We start from the raw sequence: 18,523 nt of genomic DNA, 5'->3' as shown, positions 1-18,523 counted from the left end.
ACTGGATTAGTGTTAAACCTAAATATCAAATTTAACACTAGATCAAAAAGATTTAAAATGGAGGGATTGGGCATTCATTTATGGCACATTATTTTACATGTCATTCCATAACAGAAGCACAAGAGATTTTATATGATGGAGATCCTCATATGTGTAAAGCCAGACATAATATACAGTGGTCATGTGCTTACACAGTCAGACAAAGGTTTTATATAATCCACCATCTGCATTAATTACCCTGTTAATTCAGCCCTGTTTTTCCACTCTTAATTAAAACACATTACAGCAAATTTCAAGTTTAAATTACATTAAGAATAAAAAAATGCAGAATAAATAGTCCTTACATATCTACAGATTTTTTATTTACTTATTTTTTAATAACAGGCGTTTTTTCTAAAAGAATGTGCTTTCCTGAGTGCATAAAGTTAATAAAACACATTGTTTAGTGTAGTAAAAATACCCCAGTAACACGAATTTACAATGAAATTGAACAATTATGTAAAATGACCAGTTTTCGAGCTCATTCACTTTCTCCCAACATCACAGTGCAACTTTTTTTCTGTGGTATCTGAAATTTGCCAAATAATCACTGAAGTCTCAAAATACATTCTCTGCCCTCATTTCCTGGTGATATTGAAGCTTTTGAGCTCATAGAAGAGAACATATGCCTGATTGGACTGAAGCTTTTCCTCTGTTATTTCAGCAACACTGTAAAAGAAACAGAGCATTAATGTTTAAAAATTTTCCTCTGCTGTATGAACTAAATTAAATATTATTTCTTTATTACGATAAATTCTAAAGTCATCAAACAAAGAAATAATAACAATTTTTCTATATTATCTCTAATAGGAACAAATTATTATTCTTGTACGTCGTGTGAGAAAACTGGCCTTTAAATACCATTATTTTATTATATAAAATAGGTCAGACAAAAAGCTGCACCCACCATGAGTCATTATAGTAGCACCAGCCCTCCTCCTCCCGACATGCAGCCGTGTAGTGTCCCATATTTACTGTGCCAGAATGACTGCATACTGCATAAAGATCGTACAGCACTGGACCTGAAAGCAAACATTCAGTAATATTTCATACACCTCTGCACATAACAATAATCAAAATTTATAATGTGTATGATACTTATTCAGATATTAAGAGCTCACCGCAGCCAACAGGTCCAAATGGCCCTAAATCCAGCCCATTTAGGGGGAAGGAAACTGGTACTGTGCTCTTTGAGATTGAGTACCTTGACATGGTAAATCGATTTAAGTCTGAGATGGCAAGTTAAGTCTATGTACCTTTTGTAAAGCATGTACTTGGTCACAAGACCTTACACGTACTGCTTCACACCATCGATAATCACCATTTGATCAACTCAGCTTTGACCAACTGAAAAGGATACGCATTACGAGGATTCTAGGGAACCTTTGGATGGTCAGTCTTTTTGTGGTCTCAGTGCGACGGTTACACCGCTCACACATCTAAGAAACATACACATCCGTGGGTATCAGCAGAAGTTCCCATTTTAAATGCAAGCAATGCTTTTCACTCACCGGTGAGTTTTCTTTATCAAGTTTTTCCTCTTGTGAAAAGAGGTCTAGACACTCTCTCAGTGTGACAGTTCGTCCATAATCACTCTTCTGCAATACACACACAAACAAAAATGATGACACATCATCTGCACAACACCAGAAGGTGAGGACAGGGCCTGAGAGTGTTACCTTTGGGATGGGGAGTGACAGGTCGCAAAACACATCAAAGGTGTTGGAGTAATGGGAGCAGACTGAACAGTGTAAGGAACTGCGCAGCTGACCAGAGAACAAATCTGTGACAGAAGGGAAAAAATACTTGAGCAGGGGTTTAGTTTTTAAAATTTTATTTACTAAATAATCAATAGACTATAACTATAAAAATATACATTATGATGATGATCACAATTATTAATAATATTTTACCTTATTTTACTTTGGTATTTTATTGTTTTTAGACATTTATACACACACTCACATATAAAATAAAAAAATCTATCAAATACAGAAACGTTTTGAAAGTTTAATGGTCAAATGTTTCTGTAAAAAAAAAAAAAAAAAAAAATGAACAAGCATTAATAAGGTGAATAATTTATGCAAACAAACAGTTCCGTCATGAGACTCTAGATGGCACAGGCTCATAGGTCTTTTAGATGCAATCTGCTAGCATTCACATCATTTACTACACGACACAAGCTGATTGGCCTCTGCTGATTCTGCAGCCAATAAGACTGCTTGCTCAACATTTAAATAGTCTGGTTCAGGGTTTGTTGTAAGCTGGTCCTGCAGCGCACTATTAGAGTTTCTTTGAAACCCTCTACCTCCACCAGCTCCACATGTCTAGATCTGCTACAGGACTTATGTATGCTTATTAATGCAAAATTATTTATTCATTTTATTGGTAAAACTTATTATTATCATATCATTATTTTAACAGTGCTACTACTTACCAACAATTTTACTGTCATCCCTGTCAAGATGCCTCTGCCACATTGCAAAGGCCTCCTCTGAAATCCTGCTGGAGACAATGAGTGATTTAAAGGATCTAAATGACTTCAGATCAGATTGCTCCTTTCAAGATCTGTCTCTTTGTGGAGTACCTGAATCGTGTGTATGTTGGTTCCTTAATTTCCATAACTGCAGGACGTTTGGATGGACGACGGTTAATTTCTGTATGTAGCCTGTCCAGAAGGAACCACAAGAACTCCTGAGCATCTTGCTGACTGTGTGTGAGTGAGAAATGAAATGGATAGATTATTTGTCTGCAAAATATTATATACATAACAACTGAGAATGATATCTTTAAACACCAATACCCTAACACATATTTTAAATACTGTGTTAATCAGAGAAATCTGAAGAGATATCTGTAATAATTCATATTGAACATACCTATAGCCACTGAAATAAGGCACTGACTCTTTAAACACGTGATAAAACTTCCCAGGATTCACTGTGGTTTCCCCACCATTACATTCCCACAAGCCAGCCAAAACTTTAGAGAATTCTACAATAAAGTCATCAACAAAAATATTGTGAAGAAAGTAGATGAGGAGTAGAGGAATGTCTGATTTTAAAATCATTAAATTGATAGATAAAATGTCAAATAAAATAATAATTCAAATAAAACGTTTTTTTTTTTTTTTTTTAAATAACCATGCAGCCCCAATCCCAAACCACTCAGATTTTGATTTGCTGCACCACTTCACCCCTAATAAATAAATGACATCTGAAGTGTGCCTACCATTCATAAGCACAGGTTCTTGTTTGGAGCGCTTGTCCTGAAGGTAAGTTCTCATCAGACAGTAGCTCCGAAGGCTACGAGTGTGAGAGAGACACTGCACGATCGCATTGAGGAAACACTAAAAACAAAAGAGAACATTTGAATATGGATGGGAGAGAATACCATTATTTTTCTTGCAAACATATGCATTAAAGCCTGTTTGTGAATTAGAACATACAGTATTTCCAACGTTGCGCAGTCCAACTTGTCCATTTCCCAGTTGCAGCTCTCTCTGTAGGATGAAAAATGACTGTCAGTGAGACTTCCTCAATTACATCACAAGCGGCAACAGGTTTGCCATTTACTGTCCCTCCTGCAGTGACTGAGTGTCCATTTATAGATCTATGATCCAATTATAACAGGGAGGGAAGACACTGTCACATATGACACTGAGGTTAAGACCAGATATACTTAACTCACTGTGAACACCTACAGGTGCAAAAACACATGTATTTTATATATATTAATTATTAATATGGTTTGCAGATAAGCTAGGCCTGTTGTTTCCAGTATATAAGAGTTGACAGGATAGGCCAATATATAATATATGCCTTGTGTCAAACACACTAATACAGCATTAGGTTTCAGACAGAATGTGTCAATGGTGCAGCACTGTCTCACCTCGTTGTCTGTCACCAGCAGAAGTCCCATGATGGATGTGTATAGTACTGACTGTGAAATGTCCACATTCTCTGGCTGAAGGCCATTTTGAGTGACTAAGGTGCGGCACAGGGCCTGACACGAGTTGTCCATTACAGCGGATTCAGCTCTTGGCATTACCACGTCTGCATGCCGGGCAACCCTGCCAATGAACCTATGAATGGAATCATGAATAATGAAAACTCCTTTGAATATCTTATTTATTAAGCAAGTCATATTGTTAAAAACTGGTTTGTGATTCAGTCCTCTTCCCAACATGCACTGTAGCATGAATATTTAATATGGTCACATTGTTTGACAGTGTGTCAGTTTTGCAGTGATGGGAACTTGACATTTTATGTTCAGTCAAGACATTTATTTAAAAATGTGTAAATTAGTTGAACTCAAAAAAGGTAATGCAGACTGCTGCATTATCTATTTTTAATGTAGTTTAATTATTGAGAGAATTTTCCACTTAAAGTGAATATAAAGAGAGCTGATAGTTCACTGGGCTATAGAAAAGACAGCACTGTTATGATAGTTGGCTATAATATTTATTAATTATTTTAGAAACAGTATAGCACAATCATTAATCTAACAAAAAGTATTGAGAGAGAGAAAAAAAAATTAAAATAAAAACGTTTTATTTTTAAAAGGGATATTTATCATAAAAAATGGTATTATTTACATAAAATTATCACATAAACATTTGTTTACTCACCCGTAAATACCCAGTATCGTCTCCACTTATTTTTTGATTGATGGTCAAACAGCGCCAGTGTTTCTATCCAAACATCAAGGCCAATTTGAAAATGTTTAAGTGTTACTGTGCTTTCATTACACCTGCTGATCAACTGTCTGTCCTATCGCTGTGTTTGTGAACGAGCTTTAATCATGGCTAATCTTTCCTCTCTCTTTAGGACCTTCTATAATTAGCGATGTCTTCGCCTTTGCTTAAGAACAGCTTTGACACTGACAGGAGACGGTGTCCGCACGCTACTCACAGTCATTATATTAAACTGCAATGCAGTAATTATAATAATATTTATTATCATTTTTTATTTATTAAAATAACATTTATTAATAATTATAATAATAATAAATTGACACTTTGTCAAAGTTTAGCAGGTTTTGTACTGAAGTATCATTTTTTGCAATTATGACACGATTACAGTCAAACCTGTATGTGGTGTAATGTGTCTGTGTGTTTGCATTTATTCTCCACCGTGGATCGTCACTCCATCATGTCTGTGTGTATTCTGCATTGTAGCTGATTTTTATTTGACAAATTATGTAAGAGAGGGCCACTCCTGTCATGTCACTTTTTAATTTCGTGGTTTGGGGTGTGGGGGTGTGTGCGCGAGCATTCTGCATTGTGAACATGTGGAAGGGTTGCCACTTCATGTTTGTGTATTTTGTGTTCTGCACTGTGGTGAATTTAGTTATTTTATGTGACAAATTAAAAAGAAAAAGTATTGATTTGATCATTTCCCCATTCATTTCAATGTAGGGTCTCAAACATCATGAGTGTGACATTTTTTTTCACACTAACAAAACCAGATATCAATCCAATTAATTTTTTTTATTTGTAGAGCTAGCAAGCGTTGGCAACGGTACAAAGTCTCATGCCATTTAGATTAAGGGAACTTTTTTTTTTAAATTTCAGCAAAAAGACCCCGAACAACGTTTAAGGGTTAATGGCAGAATTAACATTGAGCTAACATAACATAACAACTAACATATCATTACTGAGAAATGTACAAAAAGACTTCAAGGTTTGTGCCTATAGAAAAATTTACTGTCAGTAAAACCTGTACTAGAAGTGAGAACTAGCACTACTCTAGGTGAAATTCATGTTATGCATATTGATAGCTGTTAACCGTGATAAAAAACTAAAAAGGTCCACATTTATGGAAGTTGTCAGTTTATTGAAAACAAAACGGTAACCATTATGCACTGAAAGGAAAATGGGAACGAATACCTTTTTATAACTGGCACAGAATACCTTTAAAGCAACTGAATGCAGTTATGTGTATTTTTGTGACTTTGCAGCCCCCTACAGTAGTGGAATTTACTGTCGTAAATATATCACTGTGGTAATGACAGTGGATTGCGGTTTTGCTGCCGTAAAGCAGTCCGCCCTTTTAGCGGAAATTTGTAATAGGCCAGTCGCCTTATTATAAGTCACTGTACCATCAGAATGATATTGAAACTGATATTTCAATGTAAAAACGTAAATACAGTTGCTTTATATCAAGAGAAAAATAAGCATTTAGGCTACATTCAGGTTATATCAATGAAAGACTTGCAGTAGGCCTACTGTTAGCCCTAATGCTGCCAAAGTGCAATGACAAAAAGCCTGGACTCATATAAGATTAGTTACCGTTCAGATTGCACAAATGTTGTTGTTTATTAAAGGGATAGTTCTCCCAAAAATGAAAATTCTGTCATTAATTACTCACCCTCATGTCGTTCCAAATCCATAAGACCTTTGTTCATCTTCGGAACATAAATTAAGATATTTTTGATGAAATCCGAGAGCTTTCTGACCCTCCACAGACAGCAAGGTAACTACCACGTTCAAGGCCCAGAAAGGTACCAAGAACATTGACAAAATGGTCCATGTGACATCAGTGGTTCAACTGTAATTTTATGAAGCTATGATAATACTTTTTGTGCGCAAGAAAACAAAAATAACAACTTTATTCAACAATTCTTCTCCCCCGAGTTACCATCTACCAGCATGCGTTGTGTTACTCTCGAGAGTAGCAAGTATTCTCGTAGCTTTGTAAAATTGCGGTTGAACCACTGATGTTACATGGACCATTTTAATGATGATCTTACTACGTTTCTGTGCCTTGACTGTGGTAGTTACCTTGCTGTCTGTGGAGGGTCAGAGAGCTCTCGGATTTCATCAAAAATATCTTAATTTGTGTTCCAACGATGAACGAAGATCTTACAGGTTTGGAACGAGTAATTATTGACAGAATTTTCATTTTTGGGTGAACTATCCCTTTAACTATATGAGATGGAAATGGTGCGCAATTTAAAGGAATGAGGAACTGAGAGTTCACATGTCCCATAGCCTAAACCATATATCCAACAAATATCACATAATAGTCTCAATGTAAAAAAAAAAAAAAATAATAAAAAAAAATATATATATATATTCCAATAAAACCGGTTAAGCAAGAAGCATAAATCTAATATAAAATACTCCCCTTATGAGACATTTGACAGCAACAAACATCCACATATGAAGTATACAAATATAGCTACATGACCTTATTCTCACAGTTTCTAGACAGGTTGTGAGACAGCAGCTGTGTGATCTCATTTGTCCTGAGAAAGTTGGCTGTCATGGTCACAATAAAAGTGAAATCCTGTCTTTGTGAATGAACCATTGAACTGGAAAGCACCGGTAGCCATGGTCTATGTATCTGGCATCTCCACATCAGAGTTAAGGTTGAGTTCAGCGATGTTGTTATAGAGGGCAGGGTCAGGGCTTAAACGCTCAGAGGGTTTGCAGTGGCTGGTTTGAGCCTGTCTGTCCCGTGACTGGACCATTGCTTGGCGCAGACATGAAATCCATTGCTGCTTATTGAAGGAGTCATTAGCCTGCAGGCTGTGGGATTGAGACTTGGAGCGCCCTGTGGTGCTCACACGAAAACAGTTCTTCACTGGGAGGGAGTTAGAAGAAAAATGTGGAATTAGAATGAAACGAAAGCAATTAGAACACCTCCAATGTCAAATAAAAAGCATGTAGAATTACAAAAAAACAAAAACAGTTAAAAATGTAAGCCTATAATGCATGCATTATAAAAGCAATAGTAAATCAAACTTATTATAACATATTATTATTTTTTAATTATTTTAAAACAGATTTTAAAATGCTAAGAATTTTAAATATCGAAAAATGTATAAATTACTATTGAAAAATGTAACAATTTAGGTTAGGTTGCCTGTGAAAAGAATTTAATTCAACACCTTTGTCAAACAAAATCATTGATATGACTGTAACCATTTTAAAATAATGTTTAATCACTAGTAAATTTAAATCCTTTTTTATTGCAAGAAAAAAAATGGTTTATTCAAATTCAAATCTCTTCCATTTTAATCATTTAATTGCTATTCTTTACATGACATGTGCATGCAAACTGAAAAAAAAAAAAACCCAGTCACCTTAATTTTTTCTTATTTTTTTAAGCAACTGATAAATAATATATATATATATTTTTTTTTTTATATTATTTTAAAATAAATATTAAAATACTGAATATTATATAATAATCTAAAAATATAACACACACAGTGAAAAGAAATTAAACACTTGATGTTAAACTAAAAAATGTTTATTCAAATTCAATAGTAATTGATAATTCATTTTATTGCAATCCCACATACGTCATATGCTTGCAAACTGAAAGAAAAAAAAGGAGTACAAGTGTAAGATGCAATGCCACTACCTTTATCATTGCCGGTAAAAGCCCCACGAAAGGATCCAGAGCTGCTTGGCTCTCCATCAGGTAGGTCTTCCAGATGGAGGTGAGCAGCTGGGAGGGGCTGACGATACACCTGGAACTGTGCTGGTCCTTCCCTGTCCTGTGCCACTGGTCGGGTCAAAACCAATACCAGCTCAAAGAGGAACACATGCAGCTTCTAGAGAGGAGAAATGAGAAGTAAAATATCTGTGTGGATTGCTTTTAGTTTAAACACTGAAAAAACTGCAATGATCTGCTATACATTTGTTGAAAAGATAAAATGTAGATTCAGATAAAAAATATGCAGTTACCTGTCCTTTAGTACTCTTCAGTTCACCATGGCAGTATAAAAAACGAGATGCCTGGATTTCTGGAACCCTCTGGCTGTCTTCTGAGTAGCACAGTCCCCGTCTGTAAAACTGACACTCAGCCTCTCCAGTTTTAAGATTGACTTCTGTTATAATCCTTTGGATTAGTTCTATCTGAGGAAACAAGAAATACAAGGATATGCTGGTTGCAGTGTCTTGAAAAGTGAATCATTGAATCACTCAACCGATTGTTTACAGGCAATGATAAAGGTAGCTCCACTGCATCTTAACCTTGTATTACAATTTTCTTTTTTTCTTCAGTTTTTCACCTTTAAAAACACTGATTCAAACAGAAACTAAATTACTGTTATTTTAGTATTATTTATATACTATTGTAGTATTTGTAATATTTTGAGTTTCAGTAATATTTCAGTTAACGTTACAGTAATTTACCTTTATTTTTATTTCTGTTTTAGTTTTACTAATTTTAGTACTTCAGCTTATTTCAGTTAGTTGCAAAAACGTTAGTTAACAATAACCCTGAACCAAACAAAAGACTTGATGAATTCAAAATAACAACCTAGCATACTACCCTTATTGTTTCTCCCATGTAGATATGTGGCACAAATATGGCTTTATGTGTGAATCATTTAATCAGTCACTCATCCATTTTGTTCATTCAGGAACGAAACGAGTAACTTGGGTCCATATCCAATGCTAGTATATACGGTGGCCGAGAAGTGCAGAGCAAATCACAATTCTGAAAACAAAATAACAAATTACAAACGCAAATGCAAGTCTAAAAAACAAAATAACAATTCAGAAAGCACAACAACAATTCAGAAAACATTATAACAAGTCAGAAAACACAACGACAAATCCGAAAACAAATTAACAAGTCAGAAAACACAACGACAAATCAGACAAACCGGAAGAGGTAGGTATAGTTTGAGACAGCGCCATTGGTTTGGGATTACTCACCGCTGACTGGACGAGACATCTGTCAATCAACGTATACAGGAAGAACCAGCCGAAGAACAGCAGAGTCGTGGTAGAAAGTTCGGAGATGGTATTAAAGTAGCTCAGTTTAAATGTATTGTATGAATTGCCATTACTCTGGAATAAAAAATGCGGGGTTTCTACACGCGCTTATCCATCTGCACCCTGGAACTGATGTTTTACAGCCACTTTTAACTAAATGTAAATAGAAACCCCGCATTTTTTATTCCAGAGTAAGGACAATTCATACAATACATTTAAACTGAGCTACTTTAATACCATCTCCGAACTTTCTACCACGACTCTGCTGTTCTTCGGCTGGTTCTTCCTGTATACATTGATTGACAGATGTCTCTCGTCCAGTCAGCGGTGAGTCCAAACCCCAAACCAATGGCGCTGTCTCAAACTATACCTACCCTCTTCCGGTTTGTCAGATTTGTCATTGTGTTTTCTAACTTGTTATTTTGTTTTCGAATTTGTCATTGTGTTTTCTGACTTGTTATAATGTTTTCTGAATTGTTGTTGTGCTTTCTGAATTGTTATTTTGTTTTTTAGACTTGCATTTGCGTTTGTAATTTGTTATTTTGTTTTCAGAATTGTGATTTGCTCTGCACTTCTCGGCCACCGTAAGTATATATGTGGAAGCATCTCAACTCACTGCCTGTGGCAGCTCTTCTTCGTCCGGATGCTCAGGTGGAGTGCTCTTCTGAATCTCTTTTAACAGCAGAGGATATTTCACCAGCCTGCTGCGAGGCAAGTCCAGAAAGTTCCACAGGTCCAGCTTTCTGCTGAAGGACGACTCCTGGCACAGCCGCAAGAAATGCTCAACCCGCCGGTCCTGTTTCTTTTGATCGAGCAGAGCTTTTGCCCCAACCTGGTTACAGCAGTATGTGATATACGCCTCCAGACATGGAAACTATGGAAAGACAGAAAAGAGCTTATAACCCACTCAAATGCTGGGTGCAGGGCCGTTTCTAGGCATAGGCGAGCTAGGCGGTCGCCTAGGGCGCCACCAGCTGAAGGGGCACCAATGAGCGCACGTACTGGCACTTTTAGCAGGGTTGTGATAAAGAGTGGCACGGTCACCCTGAAATATGACTGCCGCCCCCACTGGATCCCCCAACATTATTGGGCTAGAGTACTGTCAATCTGACGATGCCTGTATGCCACTAGATCAGAGTGCTGTCAATTGCTGCCTGATTGTTGCATGCAAAGTTTGCATTTGGACCGCTCAACAACGCCATTAGATCAGTGGGCTCTGCCAGTGCTTTGGCAAGGTAACACTTTTTTTTTTGCCATGCAATAAAGCTAAACTTTATAGTTTTGGTTATCATCCTCGATGTGAACGGGCCTTTAGAGTTGCATCAATAATAACAGAGCCAGTTATCATTAAGGACTGCAACAATGTTTTGTTATTATGTTTACATGTTGGTAGGCTGTCTAATATAAGACTGACCCAGTCCATCATGGTCGGGCCGACCTCTTGCACAGTCTTCTCTGCTCCACGAAGGCCTTCAAGACGAGCTAAAAGATCTAAATGCACCGGTAAATAATTGTGAATACATCATTATGTTTCAAAGAAACAACTACAAAGAGTTTACTGACATTTACCTTCATGAAGTGGTATTAAAGAATCAAGGGTTCCAAATATTTGTCCCAGCTCACTTTCTGTCATGATGTCTAATTTCAGCATGGGTTCATAGTACACCTGTCAGGACAGTCGAAATTAAATTCACTTCTATAAAGACAGTAGAAACAAACCTGTTGATTTCTGCACAAACCTTTTTCACTAGACTTAGATCCTCAATGAGCTGTTTCTCACCCTGGGTTAACTCATAGATTACCTGCAGGTGAAGAAAATAAAGAGGTAAATAATACATAAATGAAGGGTAAAAGCTGTACAGGTACTTCTAACCGCATGAGGCCTTGCATAAATAGAAGATACCACAAATGTGCACACTTTTATAACTGCGCTACTGTCACAAGTTACCAGTCAGTTTTGGCAGTGTGTGGTGGAGCATTTCAGAGGAAATTCTGACACTGAAATAGAGAACATGGCCTCGTATACCAGCTCACTTCCTGTTTCACAACTAAGGTAGTGAAGACAGAGTTAGGCAGCTGAAAGCTCTTTAAAAAGGTATTAAGGTACATGAGCCAAAACTACCAGTTTTATGTTTTAAATTAAAGCCCAAACATGGGAAATTTAACCAATTAAAAGTTTCATTAATAAAGAATTGAATTAAATCATGCAAAAAATTAACTTTAAAGAGTACGAAGCATTTCTATGTGGTGTTAATTCAAGCAGCTTTTCACACCTCTTGTCGCTTGATCTCTTTGGTACTGAGCTCGTGGCTCAGACTGTCAACTGTATCACTCCACAGCTGGCTGCTCCGCCGCCGTGGAAATGAAGAGGCCTTCTGACGTGCTCTTATTGGCATTGGAGGCAACGGACGGGCCTCTGTCCGGAAACTGATAGAACGCTGATGAAAATAAATATACATTAATATACATATACATAAATATACATTTACACACACACACACACACACACATCACACACATATATATATATATATATATATATATATAATATTTCACATATATGCATATGAAGATTTTTGAAATAAATTATAACATTGGTGTATATATAATATATATATATATATATTCATATGTATTGAAATTATTTTTATATATACGCTTTAAATAACAATACATATTGTTCTCTGTTAGTCAAATAGTGGTGCTTGATAAGGTGTACATCACTGTTATTACTCATACTAAGGCTAAGGGCTTGGAGTTAGGCTCTTTTGATTTGGGACAGTATGCAAACACCCTGTAAAAACCCTCAAAAATCTAGTTCTTGTTGTTATTGTTGATGATAGTTCAATTAAGAGAAGCTAAAACATTTTGGCTGGATGAGAAAAGCCGAGTGAGTGCATGAAGGGGTTTATTGTACCTGTATGGACTGGCCCAAGCGTTTCAGTGCAGGGGTCTTCACCGGTGTTATAATACCAGTGACTGAAGCACTTTTGTCTACTGGTTTGACTCTTTTGTTACATGGACCCTAATATGAGGCCAACAGCAGAGAATAAGCGTCAAGGTTAAAATGTACTTGTACCATGTTATGTTTTAATGTATCATTAAAACAAGCAGATGTTTAAATGTGCATTCACTGAAACTGAGAAAGTTAACTGACAGTTCAGCAATGAAATTTGAGCTTTATCAGACTTTGATCATGCTGTTTTGACATGATGTAAAAGTTTATAGACCGTTACTGTGCTGAGCAGAAATGTACTAGAACAAGGATGCATATTAATTTCTGTACCTCTGAATCTTGCATGTGGTCATTGATGGGAAAGTCATCGTCTTCCTGAAAGAGACGTGTAGTGTAGCACAGATGTCAGCACAAGCATATAACCACAAGCAGATGAAAGCACTAAACCTATACAGTCTATTTGAGTTTACTCCACCAAATATCAGTAAATACATCAGTAACAGAACAATAACACAGAACACAAAGTTTGTCACTCACAAATCAGCGAGTGGGTGTTTTTTCAACTACAGCCATTTTTTTATTAACCATTGCTATATTATGATTATTTTCCAGCATTCATCATTTCTTTTTTTTTTTGCTCAGTTTAACCCTTGCCATAGACCAAGACTTCATTACTAAAATAAAATAAAAAAATGAATTGTAAAATTTTGTAAAATTGTACTATTTATTAAAAGAAATTTGATCAACTTCTGAATTTTGTTACCAAGGAAATGACATTGTTCATATTCCATATGAAGCTCTTCACTGACAATGTACAATGAATATCACAGTACTTTTTTCTTTTTTTTTTTGCGTCCTTTCCAATCAAGCTGTAATTTTGACAGTGTATTTAGGATACATTAAATTCTATAAAGTTGGCCCTAGCAAAACTAGGCCATTTCCACAATGCCATTTCCACCACAGACTATGATCAGACCCAGTTTGGAAAACATATGGTTCTGGTCCTAGACTCTAATTGGTTTTTTACAGTATTCAAGCCGTGTTGTATTCCCACCTTACATTAACAGCTTTGACCTATTCATCATCTCACTGTTTTATTAGTGTGAGAGTTTATTTTCTAAAAGTCCACAGGATCAAAAGTGCCAGTATTTGAAGAAACAACGACAACAGCAAGTGAGATTGAACCGCTATCATTCAAAGGATGTAGCGGATTGAGACAGGAAACTGAGTTGTAAAGCTGTTTTTTCTTGTCAGCTTTTCACTCACAGCTGAGCACATGTTGCTTCATTCTTTTACTGTAACCCTCCTTCATTTCTCTTGAAAGATGAGTGCTCTTTTCTAGATGTCTTGTAACAGACCAGGAAAACCATGGATTGTTATGGAGTCACCTGGTCTCAACAAGTTTTGGTGTAGAGCACAAACATGTAGACCACTTTGACCATGTCAGACCCCTCAACCAATTCATCTTCATACAAAATCAATGATTAAGTTAAAGCTTATAGGGAGGAACTTTAACCGCTGAGTAGATTATCTTTAGATCATCTAAAGACAGACTAACAGGAAATATCGTGACTGTTTTTGTAACAGATGCTCAAACAATCACATTCAAACATCTAGCACTCTAGAACACAATATCAAAATGATTTACAACATACTTAGATCAGGCATGTTGTATCTTATATCATAGATAACTTACACAGTCCTCCAAGATTCGGGCTGAATTCTCAGCATCACTACTTGGGTCTTGTTTTCTTTTCTTCTGCTCAGAAAACCAACAGATAATACATTGGTGTTCCTCAAAGGAGCAAGACCTACAGTTTAAGGTCTGTCCATCAAAATATGTATAAAGTTTATGACCAAAACGAAACTTACCCCTGTGATATCTGACAGGTTGGCGCATGTGAGGAGCCTGTCTCTAGATACAGGAGACCTGAATAAAAATCAAATAAAGTGGAAGTATGACACTGAAAAAGACATGAATGCATTATCTTAGGATATATAATCCAAATGATTAACTGTTAGTTCAGTTATTAAACTATAGTGAATTTCTAGGCCACTACAGTTGATCAGAATGACAGTAACACACCGAAATGTCTTTGAGTTTTAGTTTGAGCAACTATTGATGATCTGTGAAAAAGTCATACCAGGAAGGTGATGTATCAACCTCCGTCTCTTCAAGTTCCATCTTCTCTTCTCTCAAAGCATCTCCAAATGTGCTTATGAAAAGAAACACCGATAAATAAATAGAGTATTACATTAAAAATCAGACCATAAATCTTACAAGCACCTGTTCCAACTTTTCAAAGAAAAGACAAAAAAGATAATGTGCACTCTCTCCCAGCCCTCCCCTCTTCCTCTTACACTTGCATGTCTGATACCACATCCTGTGTAAGAAAAAAACATGTACTTCCTGTTGTCAGGCAGAACAAAGACAAATCAACCTCTTAACGACTCTTGACAGATCTTTGAGTCTCTATGTAATTACGCCAGCCATACATAACTCCATCGACGAAGAGGACAGAAGTCAAAGCAAACCTTCTGACCCGTTTCTGAAAATAATACAGTGGTGTCTACTGCTCAGTTGATGAGATCATGACTAGCTCAGTGCGTGACAGAAGTGTGAGACAAAGATGCTCATACATGACAAAACATACAAAGTATGGCCTACAAAACAAAAAAAAAACAAAGACATATTTTCCCCCCATGCCAAAAAATACCACAAAATGGTGATGGTCAACCTCAGGAGGTCGCTAAATACGTTTCCATTGCTATTTATTTACAAGGTTTGCAATTTTAGCTAAATTTGGGACATCTAATTAAATTTAAAACCTTAATTTATCAAAATAAAATAAAATACATACAAATAAAAAAAAACCCTGAATGGGTAAGGATGCCAGTGTAAATGCCTCAGTAAGGGCTAATCAGGTTGGGACCAAAAAAATTAAAAATATTCCTTACAATAACAGGGTTTAATATTTGAGCATGGAAAATGCTGTCAGCAATCTGCTTTAAAAAAATTTGGATTTACCGGTCTTACTGGATACATGCTAATTTAATGCACATTTACTGTATTTAAAACTCACTTCTTTAGATGCTGATAATTTTAAACAAAATCAAATGCTTTAAAAAAGGGTTAGGGTTAAAATTTTACCTATTCTTGAAAAGTGACATAACCACATGAAGTGCACCCACAAGCACTTGAAAGATGATAACCTGCAGAATGATTCTGTAATGTGATGGGAGCAAACTTGTAAAATTAAAATGGCACTACAAACAGTTGCACTGTTTGTATCACTTTCAGCTTTGCAGAAGGTATGAGATAAATCAGTATGGGGGGGGCAAGGTACAATTTATACAGAAAAACAATGTGCTATCATTTGAAGGCCAGTAAGAGTTGGATCATTTAATTTACAATAAAACTGACTCAGAACACTGTTACAGCCTAACTGGAGAGAATTTAAATCAAAAAGGTTAATATCGTGAAGTGGCTTAGTTAAATTGGAGTCTTACATAACGCAGCACATGAAAATGCTTTAGAAAATTAATTTTCTAAACCATATAAAATCCTATTATCTAGATCCTAATAAAATGTTGACCCAGACTACTTATTTCTGCTATTTATTGATGTAACAAAAGATAATGAACATAACGTTTATATCCATGAAAGGCAAATATATTTAAATTGTGACTTTTCTCTTATTATTAACAATGAAATACTCCAGGTTGAAAAGTGTACTGTGCAACTTACCGACTGAAACATAAATAAAAAAAAACCCTGAATGGGTAAGGATGCCAGTGTAAATGCCTCAGTAAGGGCTAATCAGGTTGGGACCAAAAAAATTAAAAATATTCCTTACAATAACAGGGTTTAATATTTGAGCATGGAAAATGCTGTCAGCAATCTGCTTTAAAAAAATTTGGATTTACCGGTCTTACTGGATACATGCTAATTTAATGCACATTTACTGTATTTAAAACTCACTTCTTTAGATGCTGATTTTTAAACAAAATCAAATGCTTTAAAAAAGGGTTAGGGTTAAAATTTTACCTATTCTTGAAAAGTGACATAGCCACATGAAGTGCACCCACAAGCACTTGAAAGATGATAACCTGCAGAATGATTCTGTAATGTGATGGGAGCAAACTTGTAAAATTAAAATGGCACTACAAACAGTTGCACTGTTTGTATCACTTTCAGCTTTGCAGAAGGTATGAGATAAATCAGTATGGGGGGGGCAAGGTACAATTTATACAGAAAAACAATGTGCTATCATTTGAAGGCCAGTAAGAGTTGGATCATTTAATTTACAATAAAACTGACTCAGAACACTGTTACAGCCTAACTGGAGAGAATTTAAATCAAAAAGGTTAATATCGTGAAGTGGCTTAGTTAAATTGGAGTCTTACATAACGCAGCACATGAAAATGCTTTAGAAAATTAATTTTCTAAACCATATAAAATCCTATTATCTAGATCCTAATAAAATGTTGACCCAGACTACTTATTTCTGCTATTTATTGATGTAACAAAAGATAATGAACATAACGTTTATATCCATGAAAGGCAAATATATTTAAATTGTGACTTTTCTCTTATTATTAACAATGAAATACTCCAGGTTGAAAAGTGTACTGTGCAACTTACCGACTGAAACATTGAAATATTACTGATAACCAGTTTGATTAATTGCAGATTCTTTTTATTAACTTTATAGATACATTTTAAAAACAACAGTAGCAAAAAAAAAGACAATAAAGCAAGAAAATGTTTTCAACTTTATTCACTAACACACTAAGTGCTCCCATTACAGATTAAAATCCTTTTTTTTTAATATACTGTAATGTTTTTTGGAGTTTAACAAAGTAGAAAGAATACAGAGTTTATGTTCTACAAGGTGTACACCAGAAATCTGCCAAAAAAATAAAAAATATGGGGGAGAAAAAAATGGTTATGTGCAAGTTCCTGAACCCAACCCATACAAAAGCCAGAGAGGCAAAGGGATGTTCCCACTGGGCCTATGGGAGAGCAGGAGTTCAGTAAGTGGACCAACTCGCTCCGAGACCTTGGCCAAAAAGGGTGCTTCAAGTTACATTTAAATGTGACATCAAGCCAAGGCAGTGAACTGAAAAAAATTCTGATTCTTCTCCTTTGTACTTTTTTTGGCATCAGTCAATATTTTACTCCAGAATACAAAGCAAGATGGTGCTGCCCACAAAAGTATCATGAGGACAGGAACAAAGACTGGTGTGAAAAAGATGATTGAGAGGGAGGGAGTGACGAGTGGTGTACAGATAAATTCATACACTTAAGCTGTGCGTTACAACAACCAGTTCAAATAAGTTACAGCCAAAGATTCACATGCTCCCCATAGTCCTAAACATAACCAGCCTGATTGATTCATACCCTAGAGAGCTCAACCAGTTGGGAAAGAGGGGTGTTTGAGATATAATACTTATATATTTCAGTTACTGATTTAAAAAATAAACAAAAACTGATTGGTTTCTCTTTGGGCTCTCCAAGCATACTGATGCTCCCCATCCCCAGTGGGCCGCCCTCTCCCGCCTCTGACCGCTCCCCTTCCCTACCCCAACAACCCTCTCAGCGGATGGTGTATCTGACGTAGGGGACCTCTACATCCTCTTCTGTCTCGTCGTTGCAGCAGAGCTCAAAAACTAGTGCTTTAACATGCTTCCCCAGTTTCTTCTTAGACACCTTAGTCACGATCTCAGTCATCCTGTGAAAACAAAAACAGAGCCAAACATTTCATTTTCTTCCTTCTCATATGCCT

General features: G+C 36.1%; 3 protein-coding genes across 5 annotated transcripts in view; all 3 read right to left on the bottom strand.

Moving 5' to 3' along the window:
• Window positions 1-421: 421 nt before the first annotated feature.
• On the bottom strand, window positions 422-4,837 carry LOC107699606 (ubiquitin carboxyl-terminal hydrolase 21-like). Of its 2 annotated transcripts, none has more exons than XM_016500917.1 (13): window positions 4,670-4,837; window positions 3,931-4,123; window positions 3,488-3,541; window positions 3,271-3,388; window positions 2,919-3,033; window positions 2,627-2,749; window positions 2,477-2,544; window positions 1,719-1,822; window positions 1,551-1,637; window positions 1,400-1,478; window positions 1,161-1,268; window positions 947-1,061; window positions 422-708 (listed from the first exon to the last, which is right to left on the bottom strand). In XM_016500917.1, the coding sequence occupies exons 2-13, from the start codon at window positions 4,084-4,086 to the stop codon at window positions 618-620; spliced, it is 1,218 nt and encodes a 405-aa protein (XP_016356403.1). In that variant the 5' UTR covers window positions 4,087-4,123; window positions 4,670-4,837; the 3' UTR covers window positions 422-617. The 2 variants fall into 2 exon arrangements, with proteins under 2 accessions (XP_016356403.1, XP_016356404.1); XM_016500918.1 differs by having other exon boundaries at window positions 2,477-2,541.
• A 2,244-nt stretch (window positions 4,838-7,081) lies between these two features.
• On the bottom strand, window positions 7,082-15,072 carry LOC107699573 (rho guanine nucleotide exchange factor 3-like). 2 transcript variants are annotated; one of them, XM_016500873.1, is made up of 13 exons: window positions 14,879-15,072; window positions 14,607-14,664; window positions 14,431-14,493; window positions 13,065-13,109; window positions 12,696-12,803; window positions 12,052-12,216; window positions 11,518-11,580; window positions 11,348-11,444; window positions 11,193-11,269; window positions 10,395-10,652; window positions 8,741-8,911; window positions 8,415-8,607; window positions 7,083-7,628 (listed from the first exon to the last, which is right to left on the bottom strand). In XM_016500873.1, exons 1-13 carry the CDS (start codon window positions 14,917-14,919, stop codon window positions 7,381-7,383), a joined length of 1,587 nt encoding a protein of 528 aa, XP_016356359.1. In that variant the 5' UTR covers window positions 14,920-15,072; the 3' UTR covers window positions 7,083-7,380. The 2 variants fall into 2 exon arrangements, with proteins under 2 accessions (XP_016356360.1, XP_016356359.1); XM_016500874.1 differs by lacking the exon at window positions 12,696-12,803 and having other exon boundaries at window positions 7,082-7,628.
• Window positions 15,073-17,614: 2,542 nt separating this feature from the next.
• Window positions 17,615-18,523, bottom strand: part of uba1 (ubiquitin-like modifier activating enzyme 1) — a 28,685-nt gene continuing 27,776 nt past the window's right edge. The window contains exon 26 of the mRNA XM_016500916.1: window positions 17,615-18,469. Coding sequence (XP_016356402.1) covers window positions 18,334-18,469 — 136 coding nt within the window. The 3' untranslated portion in view covers window positions 17,615-18,333. The remainder of the gene's footprint in view (window positions 18,470-18,523) is intronic.

The sequence above is a fragment of the Sinocyclocheilus anshuiensis genome, unplaced genomic scaffold (genome assembly GCF_001515605.1).
Source record: "Sinocyclocheilus anshuiensis isolate Anshui unplaced genomic scaffold, SAMN03320099.WGS_v1.1 scaffold879, whole genome shotgun sequence".
NCBI classification, from domain to species: domain Eukaryota; kingdom Metazoa; phylum Chordata; class Actinopteri; order Cypriniformes; family Cyprinidae; genus Sinocyclocheilus; species Sinocyclocheilus anshuiensis.
The sequence above is the reverse complement of the archived record's forward strand: the minus strand, read 5'-3'. Positions and strand labels throughout refer to the sequence as shown.